The sequence below is a fragment of the Panulirus ornatus genome, chromosome 17, assembly GCF_036320965.1.
Source record: "Panulirus ornatus isolate Po-2019 chromosome 17, ASM3632096v1, whole genome shotgun sequence".
NCBI classification, from domain to species: Eukaryota; Metazoa; Arthropoda; class Malacostraca; order Decapoda; family Palinuridae; genus Panulirus; species Panulirus ornatus.
This window is the reverse complement of record NC_092240.1, coordinates 28,931,552-28,956,897: the sequence shown is the minus strand read 5'-3', so window position 1 is coordinate 28,956,897 and position 25,346 is coordinate 28,931,552. Positions and strand designations below refer to the sequence as shown.

Genomic DNA, 25,346 nt, shown 5'->3' with positions numbered 1-25,346 from the left:
GATAAAAGAGGTGAAAGCAAAGTCAGGGAAAGGAGGTGCAGAGATGGAGTGGGATGGTAAGGTATAGTGGCTAGAGACATGCCTTTTTATGGATGATACTGTGTTTGCTGAGGGAAGAGGAGTTGCTGAAGATTGTGTGTTTTATGATGTGTGTTAGCATAGTCAATTGAAGGTAAATGCAAGTATAATTAAAGTGCTGGTGTTTGAAAGGAAACAGTGAAAGTTTAGATTTGCAAAGCCCAGTATAGTGAGAGAAAGAATTGTAATAAACTGTGTTATAGATATGGAGAGAGAAAGACTGGAAGAGGTGAGAGTATATTAAGTATTTCCGAGCTATCTTGGGCAAGTTTGGTGATTTGAAAGGAGAGAGAAGGGAGAGACAGCAGTACAGGTTAGAAGTGTCTTTGGGTCCCTTAGTAGAAAAATGAAGAGTAGAGGTGTAAGTGTGAAAGTGAAGAAGGGATTAAGGGATTACAGTTGTCCTGACCCTGACCTGTGCAGCTGAAAACGGACTTGGAATGAATCACAGAGGCCTGGAATCCGGGCTGTGGAAATGAGCTAAGTGAGTGTAGTGTGTGGTATCCCTTGATGAAATGAAGAAAGAAATGAGAGTGAATGAGAGATTTGGCATACCAAGGAACGCAAAGAGAATATATTTTTGAGTGATAGAGTGGATGAAACGTAATGCTTTGAAGTGGTTTGGGCATGTTGAAGGAATGCAAGACAGTTTACAAGAAGGTGTGATAGTGCAATGAAAAGGGTTGGTGTGAGAGAAAGACCACCTGGGACTTGGGGAAATAGAGTGTAATAGTACTGGAGGGTGGAATGGGGAAAAAATGTGTGAAATGGTGTATGTCTGAGAGGCATGGAAGGACAGGGATAAGTGGAAATTCTTTTGCCTTGACCATCCCCTTGATGGAATTTTCCAGAGGGAATGGGCATCAGAGATAGTGTTATGTGGATGTTATGTCCTGATTTGTTTGAGAAGTTCTGTATGATTGTTTCTGATGTCATTGGTGTTGAGTTGCAGGCTGTTTAGTTTGTCAGTAGGGTTCTTTGGATTTGTAGGATTTGTTTTTGAAGAGTTAGATGAAGCACTTTGTGCTATTATTTGCTGTGTGTTTGTGATGGGGTATAGGGAAGTGCTGTCTGAAAGGTTGCTGCATGTCTAATATGTGACAGGGAAGTGCACTAGAAGTGTTACCTCTGTGTGCAGTTGGAGAATTTGATGGTGTAGTGTCTATTAGTGATGAGCATTCGACATTTAGGCTTAGGTATACTGTTGATCCAGGTTAATGTCACTGACTTGTGCAAGTAATTGGGGGATGATTGGCAGGCTATTATCTTCAGGTTGTGAAACATTATATGTGAATGTGTAGAATGTTTGGATTTGATGCATGACATGACAATGGCTGGAGACAACTTAAGGCTGCACTTTGTTCAGGAGCAGTAAAAGGTATCTCCTTTTGGTCAGGGAGACCATTGCTGGGTAGGGTATCTCAGCAGTTAGAAGACATCCACGAAGGTTTATTGGAAATTAATTGAGGTATATTGTTGTATGGTTGCGAGGCGTGGGCTATGGATAAAGTTGTGCGCAGGAGGATGGATGTGCTGGAAATGAGATGTTTGAGGACAATGTGTGGTGTGAGGTGGTTTGATCGAGTAAGTAACGTAAGGGTAAGAGAGATGTGTGGAAATAAAAAGAGCGTGGTTGAGAGAGCAGAAGAGGGTGTTTTGAAATGGTTTGGGCACATGGAGAGAATGAGTGAGGAAAGATTGACCAAGAGGATATATGTGTCGGAGGTGGAGGGAACGAGGAGAAGAGGGAGACCAAATTGGAGGTGGAAAGATGGAGTGAAAAGGATTTTGTGTGATCGGGGCCTGAACATGCAGGAGGGTGAAAGGAGGGCAAGGAATAGAGTGAATTGGAGCGATGTGGTATATAGGGGTTGACGTGCTGTCAGTGGATTGAATCAAGGCATGTGAAGCGTCCGGGGTAAACCAAGGAAAGCTGTGTAGGTATGTATATTTGCGTGTGTGGACGTGTGTATGTACATGTGTATGGGGGGGGCTGGGCCATTTCTTTCGTCTGTTTCCTTGCGCTACCTCGCAAACGCGGGAGACAGCGACAAAGTATAAAAAAAAAAAAAAAAAAAAAAATATTGCTGCTGGATATGCCCAACTGCAGATCCTTCACTCACAGTGTGGCCACATGCAGGTGGAGACACCACATACTCCCAAAAAACTTCACAAATTACTGACAAGCAAATTGGTCAGCTTTCACACAGTACATGGAAATAAAGCTCCAAAACTCCACCATACAGGGACCCCTCAATTTACTCATTAGTTACATTCTTGAAATAAAAAACTTGTAAATCAAATAATGTAACTTGTGGAGATTAGGGGGTTTCATTATTAGTGAGACAATACTGTTTATAATATCAACGAAAAACTACAGTTTACATGTGCCAGTTTGATTGCCATCTTCATTTATGGTCTTAGGGGTTCTGGGAAATTTTTGGCAGTAATGGCAGAAGCCGCCTCACCTCTCATCTTTATGTAGTAATTGTAGTATTTCCTAATATTCGAAAGCCAACCAGGACTTGCTTGAATGCCATTGCTGCTCTTTCTTCTACAGCCAAGTCATCATATATACTTTGTGCTTTTGCTTGTATCTCAAATATGCTGACAAGAGTTTGGTGTTTAAACTATACGCTTAACATTCATTTCATTTTCTCCATAATCAAATTTCACGAGAATGAGGTCTTAGATATGCTGATTGATGTTCAACTCTTGGTACTCTTTTTGATCATCTCTACACATAGTCTATAAAGTAGATTAAATAAGTCCAGGGCATACTTGATAGCTGTTCATTCATCTCTCATAATGTTTGAGCACATCCATCTTAGCCTCAGTGGTGATGGCCTTATACTTCTTAGCACCAATGGTACAAGGAAAACTTAAAATATGGTTTGTTGGCATGGTGCAAGGGGTAAAACACATACATATACATTATACTGAAGCACATAATACAGTGGCACTCCCAGACTAGACTGTATCCAAGCTATTTGTACATGCACTTCTTGCTTGGGGATAGGAACGCCATACCACTGTGCTGCTCACCTGATGATGATCATGTTAAATTGAGGGGTAACTGTAGATGATTTCTCATCCCTAAGTCATGCTGTCTCAAACTTCATCAGCATCTCCAACCAAGCCAGGGAAAACCACATACCAGAATGACACAGAAGGAAATATAATGCAAATTTCTCCCCACAATAAGAAAAGTAGTAGTCTCAGCACAACCACTCACCATCATTAGAAATCAGAGAACTAATTCAAACTTTGAATATAATATCATCACTAACTGAAAACCAGGACATCTCATCACAGTGGATCTTAAGACCAGCAGCAGCCAACTCTGCTGCACATAGAAGAAAATCCTCTCTTGCATTAGTCCCACCTTTACTCATGAAACACTCCCGACTTGTTCCGGTGAAATCCCTCTGCCAAAGATCACACAAACATACTCATGAGACAGAACTCAGATATCAGCCACAAACCAACTACCTTAAACATGAATATCATGAAAGGCTTATTCAGAATCTATACAGAAACATTTTCCCACTCGCCCTTCACTCCTGATGAGCAGTGCAGTCAAAATCATAAAGAACTCTCCTTCTACAGACCTCTGGGAACATTTATCTTAAAGATAGAACACTATGGCCCATTTATAATCCATACACTAAGGATATGATCGACTGCTGTCTACACAACAAAATACCTAATATCTGGAAACTTATACTAAATCTATAATCCTCCAAACCACGAACTTCCCCTTCTCCTACTGTCCTATATTGCTTCTCTCCTCAGTAGTGAAAATGAAAAAATTATCCTCAGTAGAATTAAACAAATTCCACACGTGATCCACAACATAATCAAACAAAACATTCCTCTCTTACCCACTCATCATGGCTTCATAACTAAACACTTTACCACCACACAACATCTGGGCTCACACAACATATCCTAGTTAACTCCCATACTAGATAGTGCTAGTGGCAATAAACATTATCATATTCTTGACACCATCTTCCAAGACAACTCTATGGATAGAGTTGTGCGCAGGAGGGTGGATGTGCTGGAAATGAGATGTTTGAGGACAATGTGTGGTGTGAGGTGGTTTGATCGAGTAAGTAATGTAAGGGTAAGAGAGGTGTGTGGAAATAAAAAGAGCATGGTTGAGAGAGCAGAAGAGGGTGTTTTGAAACGGTTTGGGCACATGGAGAGAATGAGTGAGGAAAGATTGACCAAGAGGATATATGTGTCGGAGGTGGAGGGAACGAGGAGAAGTGGGAGACCAAATTGGAGGTGGAAAGATAGAGTGAAAAAGATTTTGTGTGATTGGGGCCTGAACATGCAGGAGGATGAAAGGTGGGCAAGGAATAGAGTGAATTGGATCGATGTGGTATACCGGGGTTGACGTGCGGTCAGTGGATTGAATCAGGGCATGTGAAGCGTCTGGGGTAAACCATGGAAAGTTGTGTGGGACTTGGATGTGGAAAGGGAGCTGTGGTTTCGGGCATTATTGCATGACAGTTAGAGACTGAGTGTGAATGAATGGGGCCTTTGTTGTCTTTTCCTAGTGCTACCTCGCACACATGAGGGGGGAGGGGGATGGTATTCCATGTGTGGCGAGGTGGCGATGGGAATGAATAAAGGCAGACAGTGTGAATTGTGTGCATGGGTATATATGTATGTGTCTGTGTGTGTATATATATGTGTACATTGAGATGTATAGGTATGTATATTTGCGTGTGTGGACGTGTATGTATATACATTGTGTATGGGGGTGGGTTGGGCCATTTTCTTTCGTCTGTTTCCTTGCGCTACCTCGCAAACGCGGGAGACAGCGACAAAGCAAAATAATAATAATAATAATAATAATAAGAGCAAGGTTATTAGGTACAGTAGGGGTGAGGGTCAAGTCAATTGGGAGGTGAGTTTGAATGGAGAAAAACTGGAGGAAGTGAAGTGTTTTAGATATCTGGGAGTGGATCTGTCAGCGGATGGAACCATGGAAGCGGAAGTGGATCATAGGGTGGGGGAGGGGGCGAAAATTTTGGGAGCCTTGAAAAATGTGTGGAAGTCGAGAACATTATCTCGGAAAGCAAAAATGGGTATGTTTGAGGAATAGTAGTTCCAACAATGTTGTATGGTTGCGAGGCGTGGGCTATGGATAGAGTTGTGCGCAGGAGGATGGATGTGCTGGAAATGAGATGTTTGAGGACAATGTGTGGTGTGAGGTGGTTTGATCGAGTAAGTAACGTAATGGTGAGAGAGATGTGTGGAAATAAAAAGAGCGTGGTTGAGAGAGCAGAAGAGGGTGTTTTGAAATGGTTTGGGCACATGGAGAGAATGAGTGAGGAGAGATTGACCAAGAGGATATATGTGTCGGAGGTGGAGGGAACGAGGAGAAGAGGGAGACCAAATTGGAGGTGGAAAGATGGAGTGAAAAAGGATTTTGTGTGATCGGGGCCTGAACATGCAGGAGGGTGAAAGGAGGGCAAGGAATAGAGTGAATTGGAGTCGATGTGGTATACAGGGGTTGACGTGCTGTCAGTGGATTGAAGCAAGGCATGTGAAGCGTCGGGGTAAACCATGGAAAGCTGTGTAGGTATGTATATTTGCGTGTGTGGACGTGTGTATGTACATGTGTATGGGGGGGGGGGTTGGGCCATTTCTTTCGTCTGTTTCCTTGCGCTACCTCGCAAACGCGGGAGACAGCGACAAAGTATGAAAAAAAAAAAAAAAAAAAAAAAATATATATATATATATATATATATATATATATATATATTTTTTTTTTTCACCTCCCTAACAATGCCATCCATAAACAAATTAAACAACCATGGAGACATCACACACCCCTGCCGCAAACCTACATTCACTGAGAACCAATCACTTTCCTCTCTTCCTACACGTACACATGCCTTACGTCCTCGATAAAAACTTTTCACTGCTTCTAACAACTTGCCTCCCACACCATATATTCTTAATACCTTCCACAGAGCATCTCTATCAACTCTATCATATGCCTTCTCCAGATCCATAAATGCTACATACAAATCCATTTGCTTTTCTAAGTATTTCTCACGTACATTCTTCAAAGCAAACACCTGATCCACACATCCTCTACCACTTCTGAAACCACACTGCTCTTCCCCAGTCTGATGCTCTGTACATGCCTTCACCCTCTCAATCAATACCCTCCCATATAATTTACCAGGAATACTAACAAACTTATACCTCTGTAATTTGAGCACTCACTCTTATCCCCTTTGCCTTTGTACAATGGCACTATGCACGCATTCCGCCAATGCAAGAGTTTTGGAAAGAGGGGCAAGTGTGAAGTCTGTTGGGGATGAGAGAGCTTGGGAAGTGAGTCAGTTGTTGTTCGCTGATGATACAGCGCTGGTGGCTGATTCATGTGAGAAACTGCAGAAGCTGGTGACTGAGTTTGGTAAAGTGTGTGAAAGAAGAAAGTTAAGAGTAAATGTGAATAAGAGCAAGGTTATTAGGTACAGTAGGGTTGAGGGTCAAGTCAATTTGGAGGTAAGTTTGAATGGAGAAAAACTGGAGGAAGTAAAGTGTTTTAGATATCTGGGAGTGGATCTGGCAGTGGATGGAACCGTGGAAGCGGAAGTGGATCATAGGGTGGGGGAGGGGGCAAAAATTTTGGGAGCCTTGAAGAATGTGTGGAAGTCGAGAACATTTGCGCTACCTCGCAAACGCAGGAGACAGCGACAAAGCAAGAAAAAATATATAATTTTTTTTTTTTTTTTTTTTTTTTTTTTTTAAATTTTCCAAAAGAAGGAACAGAGGGGGCCAGTTGAGGATATTCCAAAAAAGGCCCAGTCCTCTGTTCGTAGCGCTACCTCGCTAACGCGGGAAATGGCGAATAGTTTAAAAGAAAAAGAAAAAATATATATATATATATATATATATATATATATATATATATATATATATATATATTTTTATATTTTTCATTATACTTTGTCGCTGTCTCCCGCGTTTGCGAGGTAGCGCAAGGAAACAAACGAAAGAAATGGCCCAACCCCCCCCCCATACACATGTATATACATACGTCCACACACGCAAATATACATACCTACACAGCTTTCCATGGTTTACCCCAGACGCTTCACATGCCTTGATTCAATCCACTGACAGCACGTCAACCCCGGTATACCACATCGCTCCAATTCACTCTATTCCTTGCCCTCCTTTCACCCTCCTGCATGTTCAGGCCCCGATCACACAAAATCTTTATCACTCCATCTTTCCACCTCCAATTTGGTCTCCCTCTTCTCCTCGTTCCCTCCACCTCTGACACATATATCCTCTTGCTCAATCTTTCCTCACTCATTCTCTCCATGTGCCCAAACCACTTCAAAACACCCTCTTCTGCTCTCTCAACCACGCTCTTTTTATTTCCACACATCACTCTTACCCTTACGTTACTCACTCGATCAAACCACCTCACACCACACATTGTCCTCAAACATCTCATTTCCAGCACATCCATCCTCCTGTGCACAACTCTATCCATAGCCCACGCCTCGCAACCATACAACATTGTTGGAACCACTATTCCTTCAAACATACCCATTTTTGCTTTCCGAGATAATGTTCTCGACTTCCACACATTCTTCAAGGCCCCCAGAATTTTCGCCCCCTCCCCCACCCTATGATCCACTTCCGCTTCCATGGTTCCATCCGCTGCCAGATCCACTCCCAGATATCTAAAACACTTCACTTCCTCCAGTTTTTCTCCATTCAAACTCACCTCCTAATTGACTTGACCCTCAACCCTACTGTACCTAATAACCTTGCTCTTATTCACATTTACTCTTAACTTTCTTCTTCCACACACTTTACCAAACTCAGTCACTCAGTTGAGAGTTGGGGTGAGTGAGTATCATTAAATTTTAGGGAGAATAAAAAGATGTTCTGGAAGGAGGTAAATAAAGTGCGTAAGACAAGGGAGCAAATGGGAACTTCAGTGAAGGGCGCAAATGGGGAGGTGATAACAAGTAGTGGTGATGTGAGAAGGAGATGGAGTGAGTATTTTGAAGGTTTGTTGAATGTGTTTGATGATAGAGTGGCAGATATAGGGTGTTTTGGTCGAGGTGGTGTGCAAAGTGCGAGGGTTAGGGAAAATGATTTGGTAAACAGAGAAGAGGTAGTAAAAGCTTTGCGGAAGATGAAAGCCGGCAAGGCAGCAGGTTTGGATGGTATTGCAGTGGAATTTATTGAAAAAGGGGGTGACTGTATTGTTGACTGGTTGGTAAGGTTATTTAATGTATGTATGACTCATGGTGAGGTGCCTGAGGATTGGCGGAATGTGTGCATAGTTCCATTGTACAAAGGCAAAGGGGATAAGAGTGAGTGCTCAAATTACAGAGGTATAAGTTTGTTGAGGTTTGCGGCAGGGGTGTGTGATGTCTCCATGGTTGTTTAATTTGTTTATGGATGGGGTTGTTAGGGAGGTAAATGCAAGAGTTTTGGAAAGAGGGGCAAGTATGAAGTCTATTGGGGATGAGAGAGCTTGGGAAGCGAGTCAGTTGTTGTTCGCTGATGATACAGCGCTGGTGGCTGATTCATGTGAGAAACTGCAGAAGCTGGTGACTGAGTTTGGAAAAGTGTGTGGAAGAAGAAAGTTAAGAGTAAATGTGAATAAGAGCAAGGTTATTAGGTACAGTAGGGTTGAGGGTCAAGTCAATTGAGAGGTGAGTTTGAATGGAGAAAAACTGGAGGAAGTGAAGTGTTTTAGATATCTGGGAGTGGATCTGGCAGCGGATGGAACCATGGAAGTGGAAGTGGATCATAGGGTGGGGGAGGGGGCGAAAATCCTGGGGGCCTTGAAGAATGTGTGGAAGTCGAGAACATTATCTCGGAAAGCAAAAATGGGTATGTTTGAAGGAATAGTGGTTCCAACAATGTTGTATGGTTGCGAGGCGTGGGCTATGGATAGAGTTGTGCGCAGGAGGATGGATGTGCTGGAAATGAGATGTTTGAGGACAATGTGTGGTGTGAGGTGGTTTGATCGAGTGAGTAACGTAAGGGTAAGAGAGATGTGTGGAAATAAAAAGAGCGTGGTTGAGAGAGCAGAAGAGGGTGTTTTGAAGTGGTTTGGGCACATGGAGAGGATGAGTGAGGAAAGATTGACCAAGAGGATATATGTGTCGGAGGTGGAGGGAACAAGGAGAAGAGGGAGACCAAATTGGAGGTGGAAAGATGGAGTGAAAAAGATTTTGTGTGATCGGGGCCTGAACATGCAGGAGAGTGAAAGGAGGGCAAGGAATAGAGTGAATTGGAGCGATGTGGTATACCGGGGTTGACGTGCTGTCAGTGGATTGAAGCAAGGCATGTGAAGCGTCTGGGGTAAACCATGGAAAGCTGTGTATGTATGTATATTTGCGTGTGTGGACGTATGTATATACATGTGTATGGGGGGGGGGTTGGGCCATTTCTTTCGTCTGTTTCCTTGCGCTACCTCGCAAACGCGGGAGACAGCGACAAAGTATAATAAAAAATAAAAATAATAAAGTTTGTTGAGTATTCCTGGCAAATTGTATGGGAGGGTATTGATTGAGAGGGTGAAGGCATGTACAGAGCATCAGATTGGGGAAGAGCAGTGTGGTTTCAGAAGTGGTAGAGGATGTGTGGCTCAGGTGTTTGCTTTGAAGAATGTATGTGAGAAATACTTAGAAAAGCAAATGGATTTGTATGTAGCATTTATGGATCTGGAGAAGGCGTATGATAGAGTTGATAGAGATGCTCTGTGGAAGGTATTAAGAATATATGGTGAGGGAGGCAAGTTGTTAGAAGCAGTGAAAAGTTTTTATCGAGGATGTAAGGCATGTGTACGTGTAGGAAGAGAGGAAAGTGATTGGTTCTCAGTGAATGTAGGTTTGCGGCAGGGGTGTGTGATGTCTCCATGGTTGTTTAGTTTGTTTATGGATGGGGTTGTTAGGGAGGTGAATGCAAGAGTTTTTGGAAAGAGGGGCAAGGATGAAGTCTGTTGGGGATGAGAGAGCTTGGGAAGTGAGTCAGTTGTTGTTCGCTGATACAGCGCTGGTGGCTGATTCATGTGAGAAACTGCAGAAGCTGGTGACTGAGTTTGGTAAAGTGTGTGAAAGAAGAAAGTTAAGAGTAAATGTGAATAAGAGCAAGGTTATTAGGTACAGTAGGGTTGAGGGTCAAGTCAATTGGGAGGTGAGTTTGAATGGAGAAAAACTGGAGGAAGTGAAGTGTTTTAGATATCTGGGAGTGGATCTGGCAGTGGATGGAAACATGGAAGTGGATCATAGGGTGGGGGAGGGGGCGAAAATTCTGGGAGCCTTGAAGAATGTGTGGAAGTCGAGAACATTATCTCGGAAAGCAAAAATGGGTATGTTTGAAGGAATAGTGGTTCCAACAATGTTGTATGGTTGCGAGGCGTGGGCTATGGATAGAGTTGTGCGCAGGAGGATGGATGTGCTGGAAATGAGATGTTTGAGGACAATGTGTGGTGTGAGGTGGTTTGATCGAGTAAGTAACGTAAGGGTAAGAGAGATGTGTGGAAATAAAAAGAGCATGGTTGAGAGAGCAGAAGAGGGTGTTTTGAAATGGTTTGGTCACATGGAGAGAATGAGTGAGGAAAGATTGACCAAGAGGATATATGTGTCGGAGGTGGAGGGAACGAGGAGAAGAGGGAGACCAAATTGGAGGTGGAAAGATGGAGTGAAAAAGATTTTGTGTGATCGGGGCCTGAACATGCAGGAGGGTGAAAGGAGGGCAAGGAATAGAGTGAATTGGAGCGATGTGGTATACCGGTGTTGACGTGCTGTCAGTGGATTGAATCAAAGTATGTGAAGCGTCTGGGGTAAACCATGGAAAGCTGTGTAGGTATGTATATTTGCGTGTGTGGACGTATGTATATACATGTGTATGGGGGGGGGGTTGGGCCATTTCTTTCGTCTGTTTCCTTGCGCTACCTCGCAAACGCGGGAGACAGCGACAAAGTATAATAAAAAATAAAAATAATAAAGTTTGTTGAGTATTCCTGGCAAATTGTATGGGAGGGTATTGATTGAGAGGGTGAAGGCATGTACAGAGCATCAGATTGGGGAAGAGCAGTGTGGTTTCAGAAGTGGTAGAGGATGTGTGGCTCAGGTGTTTGCTTTGAAGAATGTATGTGAGAAATACTTAGAAAAGCAAATGGATTTGTATGTAGCATTTATGGATCTGGAGAAGGCGTATGATAGAGTTGATAGAGATGCTCTGTGGAAGGTATTAAGAATATATGGTGAGGGAGGCAAGTTGTTAGAAGCAGTGAAAAGTTTTTATCGAGGATGTAAGGCATGTGTACGTGTAGGAAGAGAGGAAAGTGATTGGTTCTCAGTGAATGTAGGTTTGCGGCAGGGGTGTGTGATGTCTCCATGGTTGTTTAGTTTGTTTATGGATGGGGTTGTTAGGGAGGTGAATGCAAGAGTTTTTGGAAAGAGGGGCAAGGATGAAGTCTGTTGGGGATGAGAGAGCTTGGGAAGTGAGTCAGTTGTTGTTCGCTGATACAGCGCTGGTGGCTGATTCATGTGAGAAACTGCAGAAGCTGGTGACTGAGTTTGGTAAAGTGTGTGAAAGAAGAAAGTTAAGAGTAAATGTGAATAAGAGCAAGGTTATTAGGTACAGTAGGGTTGAGGGTCAAGTCAATTGGGAGGTGAGTTTGAATGGAGAAAAACTGGAGGAAGTGAAGTGTTTTAGATATCTGGGAGTGGATCTGGCAGTGGATGGAAACATGGAAGTGGATCATAGGGTGGGGGAGGGGGCGAAAATTCTGGGAGCCTTGAAGAATGTGTGGAAGTCGAGAACATTATCTCGGAAAGCAAAAATGGGTATGTTTGAAGGAATAGTGGTTCCAACAATGTTGTATGGTTGCGAGGCGTGGGCTATGGATAGAGTTGTGCGCAGGAGGATGGATGTGCTGGAAATGAGATGTTTGAGGACAATGTGTGGTGTGAGGTGGTTTGATCGAGTAAGTAACGTAAGGGTAAGAGAGATGTGTGGAAATAAAAGAGCATGGTTGAGAGAGCAGAAGAGGGTGTTTTGAAATGGTTTGGTCACATGGAGAGAATGAGTGAGGAAAGATTGACCAAGAGGATATATGTGTCGGAGGTGGAGGGAACGAGGAGAAGAGGGAGACCAAATTGGAGGTGGAAAGATGGAGTGAAAAAGATTTTGTGTGATCGGGGCCTGAACATGCAGGAGGGTGAAAGGAGGGCAAGGAATAGAGTGAATTGGAGCGATGTGGTATACCGGTGTTGACGTGCTGTCAGTGGATTGAATCAAAGTATGTGAAGCGTCTGGGGTAAACCATGGAAAGCTGTGTAGGTATGTATATTTGCGTGTGTGGACGTATGTATATACATGTGTATGGGGGTGGGTTGGGCCATTTCTTTCGTCTGTTTCCTTGCGCTACCTCGCAAATGCGGGAGACAGCGACAAAACAAAAAAAAAAATATATATAATATATATTTTTTTTTTTTTTTGTTTTTTTTTTTTTTATATAGTATATATATATATATATTATATAATATATATATATAATATATATATACACATAAATTATCCTGGGGATAGGGGATTAGAATACTACCCACGATTCTCTGCGTGCGGAAGAGGCGACCTAAAAGGGAGGGACGGGGGGGCGGAAATCCTCCCACGTCGTCTTTTTTAATTTCCAACAGAAGGAACAAAGGGGGGCCAGGTGAGGATATACCACAAAGTGCCCCAGTCCTCTGTTCTTAATGCTACCTGCAAGAAAAACGAAAGAAATGGCCCAACCCCCCCCCCCCAACACATTATATACAATACGTCCACAACACCGCAAATATACAACACCTACACAGCTTTCATGGTTTTCCCCAGACGCTTCACATGCCTTGATTCAATCCACTGACAGCACGTCAACCCCCGGTAACAACATCGCTCCAAGTTCACTCTATTTCCATGCCCTCCTTTCACCTCTCCGCCTGTTCAGCCCCGATCAACACAAATATCTTTCACTCCATCTTTCCACCTCCAATTTGTCTCCCTTTTCTCCTCGATCCCTCCACCTCTGACCACATATATCCTCTTGGTCAATCTTTCCTCAATTAAAAAAACCATGGAGCTTCACAACCCCTCCCCAAACCTACATTAAATGAGAACCAACCCTTTTCCTTCTTCCTCCCACGTAAACATCCCTTTACCCCTTTCGTTTTAAAAACCTTTTCATTCTTCAAAAAAACTTCCTCCCCCCCCATATATTTTAAAAACCTTTTCCCAAGAGCATCCCTTCAAAAAAAATGCCTTCTCCAGATCCAAAAATGCTACAATACAAATCCATTTGCCTTTCTAAGTATTTCTCACGTACATCTTCACAAAGCAAACACCTGATTCCACACATCATCTACCACTTCTGAAACCACACTGCTCTTCCCCAAGTCTGATGCTCTGTACATGCCTTCAACCCTCTCAATCAAACCCTTCCCATATAATTTCCAGAATACTAACAAACTTATACCTCTGTAATTTGAGCACTCCAATCTTTATCCCCTTGCCTTTGTACAATGGCACTATGCACGCATTCCAGCCAATGCAAGATTTTTGGGAAAAAGAGGGGCAAGAGTGTAGTCTGTTGGGGATGAGAGAGCTTGGGAAGTGAGTCATTTGTTTCTTTCGCTGATAACAGCGCTGTGGCTGATCATGTGAGAAACAGCAGACGCTGGTACAGAGTGTGGTAATAGTGTGTGAAAGCAGAAAAGTAGAGTAAATTGTGAATAAGACAAGGTTATTAGGTACAGTAGGGTTGAGGTCAAGTCAATTTGGAGGTAAGTTTGAATGGAGAAAAACAGGAGGAGTAAAGTGTTTTAGATATCTGAGGGATCTGGCAGTGGATGGAACGTGGAAGCGGAAGTGGATCATAGGGTGGGGGAGGGGGCAATAATTTTGGAGCCATTGAAGAATGTGTGGAGAGGTCGAAACATTTGCCGCTACCAACTCGCAAACGCGGAGACAAGCGACAAAGCAAAAAAAAATATATAATTTTTTTTTTTTTTTTTTATTTTTTTTTTAATATTCCAAAAGAAGAACAGAGGTGGCCAGTTGAGGATATTCCAAAAAAGGCCCAGTCCTCTGTTTCGTAAAGCGCTACCATGTCGCTAACAGCGGGAAATGGCGAATAGTTTTAAAAAAAAAGAAAAAATATATATATATATATAAATGGGGTGGGGATGGTATGGTGGGGGTGAGTATTAGTTGTTTATTAGTATATTTATTTTTTTTTTTTTTCATTATATACCTTTGTCGCTGTCTCCCGCGTTTGCGAGGAAGCCGCAAAGGATAACAAAACAGAAAGACAAATGGCCCAAAACCCCCCCCCCCCCGACACATGACAAAAACAAACGCCACTCCTACTGACTCCAGCACAACCACATACCTACCCAGCGCCAATACCAGGTTAAAAAACAGCTGGGGGTATATAGGGGGGGGTGGTGTGGGGGGTCCCCGACCACCTCATAACCCACTGTCCAAGCTATCAAACCCCCATCCAGCCCGACCTCGGTCCCTTTATACTCCGCCAAACTATACGCACCCCAAATCCCGACACAATAACCATGCCCACTCAAACCCCCCCCAGCCAGAACCGGCCCCGCACGCCCCCCCCCACACAAACCACCCAATATACCCACAATAACCCCCACTCCCAAAGGACACGCCCGCTCACAAGCCACCACCTACATTACCCACCCCCACATCCCCCACACACCACAAGCACCCACAAACCACCCTTACCCAACTCCGGGACCTACCAGTCACCCATAGCCCCCGCCCACCTTACCCCCCCTCCACACCAAGCCCATCACCACCCCCCCCGCACCAATAAACAACAAACAAACCACCCCCCCCACCATACCAAACCCCCCAGAATGTACGAACCACCGCCACCTACCCCCCTCCCACCCCCCTCCCCCAATACCCACCTCCCCCTTCAGCGACCAAACCCTCCCCCCCCATCCACCATGATCCCGCCCACTACCCCAACTTCCCCCTCCACTCCCCCCCACCCCCAATGAAATGCCCCCCACACCTTACCCCCCCATCCCCCCAAAAATCAAACCTCTCTCCATAACACTCCTACCCCCCCAACACCCCTTCCCCCCTCCAAAACCTCTGCCATGTTTTCCCGGGTGAGGACTCGCTGGCGTTTGGAAGCGTACATTTCCGTAGCCGCCTCGCATCATCACCCCAACCTCGAACCATTATCCCACCTCATCCCTACCCACCCAGCCACACACCCACCCCCTCCAACCCAATATCCCACCCTAAAGAACACCCAAACCCTCCACCCCACCGACCAATCCAATCCCCTCCCCCCCACCATACCCACCCGACCCCAACACAACAACCCACCCCAAACCACAACCCCAAACAACAAAACCCCCCCCAAACCGCCCCCCAACCTACACCACCGCTGAACGCTAATGTGTTTACTATCTACACCCACCCAAAACTATTTGTTCCACCCCCCTGCGATAAACATTCCGTCTTGACCCCCCCTGATCTACCTCCCCGGTCGCGCCGGCAGGGTTCCCAGACCGATGCCTTGACGGCCTCCCCAGGGAGTTGTCGTATTCACCCCCTACTATTATCATTGATCCTCCTTCTTCAGTTCTATCACAGAGAGAATCCTTAGAGCTAATCCATATTAAATGCATCACGCGATGCCTCACACGTTTATAAAGTTACGGGCGGATTAGATCCCCTGAGCGCGGTTACGTTCCCCATGCAAATCACCCCCCCTCCTGCCCCTTACTACCCCTCAAATCGTGCCTCATCCCGCGCTGGGTTCCCTGGTCCCGTGCATCTTAAAAATTCAGGACAGAATTCCTATTCCAAAACCAACCCCCCTGGTGTATCCAGACTATTGAATCCATTAAAGTACCTGTAACAAAACCATACATACATCCACACATTAGTCTGTCGTGATCCATCTTCAATTCTTCCAGCGATCCAGCTAAAACCCAATTACCCCCGTCAAAGGGTCACCTCTTTCTGAGCAACCCAGACCAGCTGTTACACGGTCTAAAGTGAAGCGTAAAGTCTGCAGGGTAGAGAGCATGAACACCGCAGTAAGAAATACCAAGGTTACATGCATTGGAATAGATAGGGTAGTGACGACACCCTCTAAAATGTTGCCATGCGGTGTTGCCCTAACAGCCGGGAGCATAAAGGGTCAGTGCGCGCAGCAAAAGTGGTGGGGTTTTTTTCCTATCTACCTGTGGAATAATAACCCGGTATACTGCACCCCCCGCGCTGAGTCAGCTACAAGGAGCGGCCGCTTCACTGCAGCATAGCCAATTTCAAATGGCACCTAGAGAGGCTCTCCTCGCCGGAAACATCTTTACCATAGCCACGCATTTCCCCTTAACAACTTGACCCACTTTGATTCTTGTACCAGACACAGATTCTGTCTTGAGCGAAAGCCATTGTCGCTCCCCCGCGCAGCTGAGCACGATCCGGTGAATACTCACACGGTGGCTGATTCGCACTGGCCTTGCGGGCCAGTCCCCCATTGCCGAGTGAGAGGCACCTAGGGTTGTGGAGTGGTGGCGAAAAACAACCGGGAGGCCTAGACGACTATTTGTAGCAGTCGGTCTCACCAACTACCGGGTCGGCACGTCCGCCCCATGGACCCGAAAATCCTTCCTCTAGTTAAACCGGCACGCCCGCCATAAGTCAGGGTAGCGATGGCTAGGTGCCTAAGGATATAGTTAGATGCGCCGGGAGGAAGGGATGTGCAGGAAATGAGCAGAAATCTTCCCGGTCCATATATTATTTCATCTTGGGATGAGCACGCGTTCACGCCGTAGGCCTGTTACCGCGCTCAATAATTCCCACAGCCGCCTGCGCGAGTAAGCTGCTCTGCCGGTCCTCTTTAGAATAGTCGCGATGGTAAATTTCCCCAGTCTCGTCATCTAGCTGCCCTCAATCCCCCTCGTCACACAGATACTTGGCTGAGGCGTGCCCCGCCGTATCCCTCTGGCCCCCCCCAAGAGGCTTATTCGGCGAAGGTCTAGTGCCCCCTCAAAAATGATATCCACGTTCCAGCACCCCAGCCTTCGGTAGCCCGGCGGAGCGCTGCATCGCGTGAAATTTCTGCGCTTAGGTACACCACCGTGGTTGACGGTCTGATCAGTGGATAGAAGCCAGGACCTGGACAGCGACTTGGGTAACCCCATGGAACGCTTGTAGGTCTGTAATATTTGTGGGTGGGCCGTATGTATAGTACAGTTGTAAAGGGGGGGGGGGTTGGGCCATAACTTATCTTCAGTAGTTCCATTGCGCTAGACCGGGATCGCAAGGACAAGAAGGAACCAACGCTGGAGACCCTGCGACACCGAATCCACCACCCACCCCCGGCACCTCCGCTAAAGAAACGACAACCAGGCCCCCAAATACATGTGCGGTAACAAGCAAGCACGGGATCCCTGCCAGACCCCTTCCCACCCATGGGTACAGAGCAGTGTTGGTTTCTCGAAGAGGATAGAGGAAGGTGTGTCACGAGGTAGTATGCTTATTGCCGACCAGACTGTGAGACAAGCCAACGCCACGCCCCAGTGCTAAAAAGTACAGACTCCAAAACCGGACATTCGCCTTCGACAGCCTCGCGAATCACTCTCTTCTGCAGATGCCTGTACTACCCCTCCAGCACAGTTGATCGTTCTTCCGCTAATAACTACCGCCCGTAATTCGCCCTAAAAACGAACCCACTCTTCATGACCTTCCAGTAGACGAGACGTCCTCTCTTCCGCGAGCAATGGTAACTACCTAGCCAGACGTAATAAAGGCGTCAGTGGATTAGCCGACCACCCAGTATATAAACTTAAGAAACTGCATGTGAATAACGCTTTGCCGGATGCCATCCCGCTAAAAAATTCCGCCCTCAGGTCGCCGCATTCCGATCAGGAAGGTGCATCCTCGCTAGGGGTCCTATATACCTTGTGGGGAAGTGCCTCAGCATTCCACCCCAGGACTCGGGCGGATGAGGGTCAGGAAAGGCAGCAGATAAATCCAGATAGCACGCCATGCCGCCGTCAGGAGCCGACAGCTAAAGTACCCTATATGTATCTCTCTCCTCTCCCGAACTGACCCCCCTCGACCCATAGCCACCTATGTCTCCCTTAACCAACTTACCCTTAACGTGTATAAGCTTACCCTACCAATTGCTGATCGAAATGCCAGTCGCCCCCTCGTGTCTTCCTATCAGAGATAACTCACACATTTCCTATTCACAGCAGGCCCTTCGTCAGGCCCCCAGGAAGATGATCAACGGGTTTGGGCAGTGGGGGGCGCAAAACAGGGCAGCCTGAGGAATAAAGTTGTGGCCGTCGAGACCAATAACGGATCGGCAAGGCAAAAATGGCGACATAATACAAGGCATCGATATCCACAATGTTGAAAGGTTGCCGAGGCGTGTGCCTAGGAAAGAAGTTGTGCTCAGGCGCTTGGCAGTGCACGGAACAGAGAAAGGAAGGAGCGGACCCATGAGATGAGTGAGGTGGGTAAGCTCGAGAAGAGTCCCCAGTCCGTTACTTCTCGCAGATATTCCCACCCCCTCTCCATCTTGAAGAGGCGCTCCGCCCGCTGGGAAAAGTCCCAGTTAAGGTACCCAAGTGTCGCGCCTGCTATCTGTACCCTGCCAAGACCCCTCTCACCATATACGTGGCAGAGTGCGGGCCCGCGGCGCGCTCTTGCGTCCCCCCAATTGCTGTAGTCCCCCTCATGTCTATCCCATCAAAAAGTATAGCAGCACTGTCGGTGCCCAGACCCAGCCTGCGTGGAGCCCGGCTGTCCCTTCCACTCTAGTCAAATGTCGCTCAGTAGACTCCATTTGAATGCCGAGCTGTCATTGGCAAATGAATCCCCGTATGAGACCTCGTCATGGGGACACCCAATGGAAAGACTGTGTAGGAATGAAAAATGGTGCTGGTGGGGGGCCGACGTATGAAATAAACCTGTTATGTGGGTGGGTTTGGCCATTTTTTTTCGTCTTGTTTCCCGTATGCGCTAAGAAGCCTCGCAAATGCGGACGACAGAGCGCAAAACAAAAAAAATATATAAAAATATATATATTTATATAAATTTTATTATTATATTTTTTTTAAAAAAATAATTAAACAACACACAGACACCACTAACACACTTCACACAGCACCACACTCACACACACACCCCCCACCCAACCAAACCCTTTGTCACTTGTCAACCTCCACCATACCCCCTACATTCACACTATACGTCCGTCGTTTCGCCAGCACCCCCTTTGCCTTGCGCTGGTGGGTCAGGCACCACCACCCCACGAGTAGACGTCAAAAAACACAATAACCAAAGCCTGACCCCCCGTGTGGTCCCGAGCGTCCAAATCCACAACGGCCCCGTCCCTCTGGTTTACTTAATGCTGACCTTTTGCAAGGAAACAGAGTAACGAAAGAAATGGCCCAACCCCCCGCCCCCGGCGTCCCCTGCCCCAAGTAATACCTACGTCCCACACACGGCAAAAAAACAACCCTACACAGCTTCCATGGTTTCCCCAGAACGCCTTACAACAGCCTTGAGTAACAATCCACTGACAGCACGTCAACCCCGGATACCACAACGCTCCAATTCACTCTATTCCTTGCCCTCCTTTCACCCTCCTGCATGTTTTAGGCCCCGAACACACAAAATCTTTTTCACTCCATCCTTTTCCACCTCCAATTTGGTCTCCTTTTTTTCCTTCGTTCCCTCACCTCTGACACATATATCCTCTTGGGTCAATCCTTTCCTCACTCATTCTCTCCATGTGCCCAAACCACTTCAAAACACCCTCTTCTGCTCTCTCAAACACGCTCTTTTTATTTCCACACATCTCTCTTACCCTTACGTTACTCACTCGATCAAACCACCTCACACCACACATTGTCCTCAAACATCTCATTTCCAGCACATCCATCCTCCTGCGCACAACTCTATCCATAGCCCACGCCTCGCAACCATACAACATTGTTGGAACCACTATTCCTTCAAACATACCCATTTTTGCTTTCCGAGATAATGTTCTCGACTTCCACACATTCTTCAAGGCCCCCAGAATTTTCGCCCCCTCCCCCACCCTATGATCCACTTCCGCTTCCATGGTTCCATCCGCTGCCAGATCCACTCCCAGATATCTAAAACACTTCACTTCCTCCAGTTTTTCTCCATTCAAACTCACCTCCCAATTGACTTGACCCTCAACCCTACTGTACCTAATAACCTTGCTCTTATTCACATTTACTCTTAACTTTCTTCTTCCACACACTTTACCAAACTCAGTCACCAGCTTCTGCAGTTTCTCACATGAATCAGCCACCAGCGCTGTATCATCAGCGAACAACAACTGACTCACTTCCCAAGCTCTCTCATCCCCAACAGACTTCATACTTGCCCCTCTTTCCAAAACTCTTGCATTTACCTCCCTAACAACCCCATCCATAAACAAATTAAACAACCATGGAGACATCACACACCCCTGCCGCAAACCTACATTCACTGAGAACCAATCCCTTTCCTCTCTTCCTACACGTACACATGCCTTACATCCTCGATAAAAACTTTTCACTTCTTCTAACAACTTTCCTCCCACACCATATATTCTTAATACCTTCCACAGAGCATCTCTGTCAACTCTATCATATGCCTTCTCCAGATCCATAAATGCTACATACAAATCCATTTGCTTTTCTAAGTATTTCTCACATACATTCTTCAAAGCAAACACCTGATCCACACATCCTCTACCACTTCTGAAACCACACTGCTCTTCCCCAATCTGATGCTCTGTACATGCCTTCACCCTCTCAATCAATACCCTCCCATATAATATATATATATTTATATTGTTTTAGGCAAAGATTTTACAATTTCCATTAGTTTGGGAGACTGGGGTTAGTTGGCTACAGGAATTTATTGACGTAGATCAATTCCAATGCTTGACACCAAATAGTTCTGACTTTCTGCTACTTTTTTTTCGATGTCAGAGGCTCCAGTTATGGACAAAAGTTCACATCAAGGCTAGACCTTAATTGAAATATAGATAGGATTATACAAGGGAAAAAGAAGAGACTTGGAAAAGAATTTACGAATTTTGGAGGGAGTGAGAAACCCTTTATTTTAGAATATGCAGGGTCATAGTTATTAAGAAAGATATAGAGACAGTAGAGAGTTCCAAAGCTTTGAGGTGCAGGGAAAGAAACAGTTATCAAAACGGCCTACCCTTGAGTAGTCAACGGCCACACAGTAATCATGTGACACATCTGCTTGCCAAGTATTGCGTGGTCTAGCTAGTGACGGGGGTACACAAGCAGCTAGCTCTTAGCCGCAAAAAACAAATAAATACCAATAGAAGAGGGAAAGTGAACAATTTGAGGCATAGGGTAAGAGGGTCAAGTTTTGAACGTAGCATGGGAGAGTTTACAAGTTGGACTGCCTTCGACTCTGTCAAGTAAGAATTTAGAGCTAAAACCACCCCTTATGGGAGCAACTGTTCAGAAGAAAAGAAATTTCTGCATCTAAACAGAATTCCCAGTTCCTCAGAGGTAGACCTAGCTATCTCTGTCATTTTGGGTTTTCAAGAGAGTGGATGTTACAGTAATACCAAGTATGTTCATTGTGGCAAGAGGAATTACAGAACCTTCAAAGGAAAGATTAATTGAGGAATTTTTGAGAGAGATGAGTAGCAGCTGAGTCATGGAGGGATTAAACTTAACTAGATTTCATCTATCTCACTGAGATATCATCCAAGAGTTTATCGAGAAAGCTGGGTCAGGATGAGATTCAGATTGAGATTATTGTTTGATTCCTCAGTTAGCCACAAAATGGCACCAAAGAATGTTTATTTAGTGCAAATTTATGTTGAGAAGTCTGATTTCACAGCTGGTGAGTAAAATTTGTCGATTTGTAACTTTGCAGCATAATATGCTTAAGCTTCTTTTGATTTTTTTATACTTTGGACCAACAGATACTAGACAAATAAGGATTAAATTTCTATAGAAACAGAATGTGTATATTTGTGAAGGCCTACTACTACTTGTTATGGTCATAAGTATGGTTGGCTCAGACTGTTGCAACAGGCTCGGCAAATTGGTGCAGTGACAACTTGCCGCGTACTACTATCAATAATATTTGACTCGAAGATTAATTGAAGCCAATTTTGAAGTAATTCAGCAAATGGTTAGCAATGTGTATGATGTTTTAGATATGATAAGGAATTAGAAATGCAAAACTGTGCTGATCTCCTCCACTCCTAATGTTAAGGGCCTCGAAGCATGTAGCACATAATTCAATGTGAGGGATTGCAAAGTGATTTGTTATTCCATCTTGTTAACTAGTTATTGCCAGAAGATAGCAAATGAAGAACTGAAAAGTATTAATGGTAACTTTCATTCGGCTACATTGCAGTCAGACAAGTATTTTCAGTCAAACAAGGGAGCCTTTAACATGTCAAATATATATTATGGTATGTTATGGTCTGTTTGTAAAAGAAGTGAGAAAGGTAACTTACTAATTAGCTGGAGCTGCAAATAATAGTATTTCTTCATACAGAAAAGGTTATTGCTAGATGGGGTTTGAAACAAGTTAAACAAACGACTTTGGATGTTAGGTGTAGCAGTCTCGCATACTGGCAGTGCTATTCCTTGTGAATTTCCCAAATTTTTATTATGATTTTCCCTCGGCTGCTGCTCCTGTTAGTTCTGCAGCTGCTGATTCACCGGACTGGATGGAAGAGATGCATTTTTTTTTGAAATTTACAAGCATTTTTTGAGATATTGCAAACATTCGATAGGTAGCTTTTTTCTTTTATTAATAGATATTTTTGACTCCCACATATCCATAGAGGGCCTTGATTACTGTAGATCTCTCACCATCACACATCTATTGTCAACAGTGTACGTATGTGAATAACTCTTTGGGAAGATGAATTGTCCAATTTGTACAAGACCATCCATAATATTCCAAGCTTAGTATCCATAGCTTTGCCACTTGCTGCAACCTCCAATAACTTTATGGCAGGAGTCTTAACATTCACCAGGGATATATTCCCAGACTCTGCCATTGTGGGTGCATTTGTTGCTGATAGACTTCGACAAATCTTCAAGTAGGAATCCATTTATCGCCAGATAATCAGACAAATGATTAGCCAAATGAAAATCCTACTGATCTTATAGAACCACCAAGTCAGGAATATCAAAGTTCACAAATAATTCAAAGACCATAAGTTTATGATGTGTCAGTCCATTATGTGTATACATCCAAAGATGCTGCACAGCAAGATAGAGACTTTAGGTGGAGAGTGATTGGGTTCCATCTATTTCTGGCACCAGTGGAAGGAAGATCACTGCAATTAAGCCATTATCAAAAAGCAGGACATTGGAAAGTTGCTGGAACAAACCAGAGGAAGTGTTAAGTCTGCCATACTGACCAGATCAAAAAAAAAAAAAAGCTTTGGAACTGAGTAAGTCTAAAAAGATACCAAATTTGCCAAAAAATTTATTTCCTTTAGAACTCGCTGAGAATAACAGCAGTCATTGAAAGCAAACATGCAGCAATAGCCTCAGCTTTGTATGCAGACAGCTCAGATGAAGAAAAAACTAAGTTTAGTCCTTGGATACTTATTTAAGTAGTTGACTGAAATAAGTGTGGATGCAATGCAGGGTTTGTAATGTGTGGGCTTAGGAAGATTTCTCAGATTAGGATTTGGTTTCACCTTGCCATAATTAATTTATCTGACGTGTAATGATTGTATTTGAACTTTATCCTTGCCAGTAACTGCAACCATGGGTCAATCTAATGTGTATCTCATTTACCTTTATTTTTGAGTTATAACAATAATATACAAACAGTAGAAATTTGGAAACTTTTTATTCCCATGAAGTGTTCTGTTTTCGTTAGACTTGTCTCAGTTTTCTTCAAATCGGTTACTTGAATCTTTACAAAATTTGGAGTAAGATAATTGTGTTAACTAAGTAGTGTAATAGCCATCTTACCCTGCACATGGGGAATGTTGGCTCATTTTATAATTGCTTTTGAAAGGACTTCATTCTTAATGTAAGAGATTTTTCCTGAACATGGATTGTAGATCATTGTTTGAATTTACACTTGAAGTAATAAACAACTTTTGTTGTTGTCTCTATAATTAAAGATGAAAACAAATGTGCCAACTATCCCTGGTCCCTCAGGCTTTCCATGTTAATTTTGATTTTACTATTGTTCATCTTAGTGATGACTTTTGTTCCTTTATTCCAAACCCTTTTTACTTTTATCATTTTCTATTTGTTCACAACTCAAAGTTTGCTTCCACATCAGCTGCCTTTTTAATTGAAAGATTGTCAAGAATTTTGTTGTTTATATAGTCCAAGCATTATAGACATCAGGCATGCACTGATATGCTGCCCACCAGGTGTAGATGTTGAACAAGCTGTCTGTCTTTTGAATTGAAAGAGTGTTGAGAACTTTGTTGCTTTAATACAGCCTAAGCATTGTAGACATCAAATAGGCATTGATATGCTGCCTATGTGGTGTAAACATTGAAGGAGCTGTCTGTTTCAATTTTTGTATAACATCTTCATTCTTTTAAGTTTTTTTCCTTAGGGCAACCCCACCATTTAAGTAACTTATGCCAGTATTTTGTGTAGAATACATCATGAGAGAGAGAGAGAGAGAGTAGTAGTAGCAGTAGCGATTTAACTACAGCTGAGCACTACCATTATTAGACTTCTTCACGCTGAAACTACTGTGCATGAGTGCTGTTGATTATATGTCAAGGAAAGGAACTTATGTTAGCCTGCTTAATTTTTTTTGCATTCAAAAGTAAATATATTTGTACATTGTTGTGAATTTTTAGTGCATAGTTTTTATACTAAAGATTTTCCAGCCATGAGTAATTGTTGCAGGTTTCTGAGTATGCATCACTCATTTAGATGTTACTAATTTTCATTATAACTAATTACTATTTCTTGTTTATAGGGGAGTCAAACATGCCCAAAAAGAAGGACCAATCTCCCGACCCGGAGGAGCAGGAGGAGGAAGAGGAATATTCTGTTGAGAAGATTTTAGATAAGCGTGTACGCAATGGACGTGTTGAATACTACTTGAAATGGAAAGGTTATGGGGAGTAAGTATTATTTCAATGAGTATAATAGTTAATTACATAACCTTAGGACTCCTTTTATGAGACT

General features: G+C 44.1%; 1 protein-coding gene across 2 annotated transcripts in view; it reads left to right on the top strand.

Annotated features, from left to right (window-relative positions):
* The window catches only part of LOC139754658 (chromobox protein homolog 1-like), an 81,585-nt gene that overhangs the window by 27,501 nt on the left and 28,738 nt on the right, over positions 1–25,346 (top strand). For both annotated transcript variants that reach the window (XM_071672190.1, XM_071672192.1), the window contains one exon: positions 25,135–25,282. In XM_071672190.1, coding sequence (XP_071528291.1) covers positions 25,135–25,282 — 148 coding nt within the window. The remainder of the gene's footprint in view (positions 1–25,134; positions 25,283–25,346) is intronic.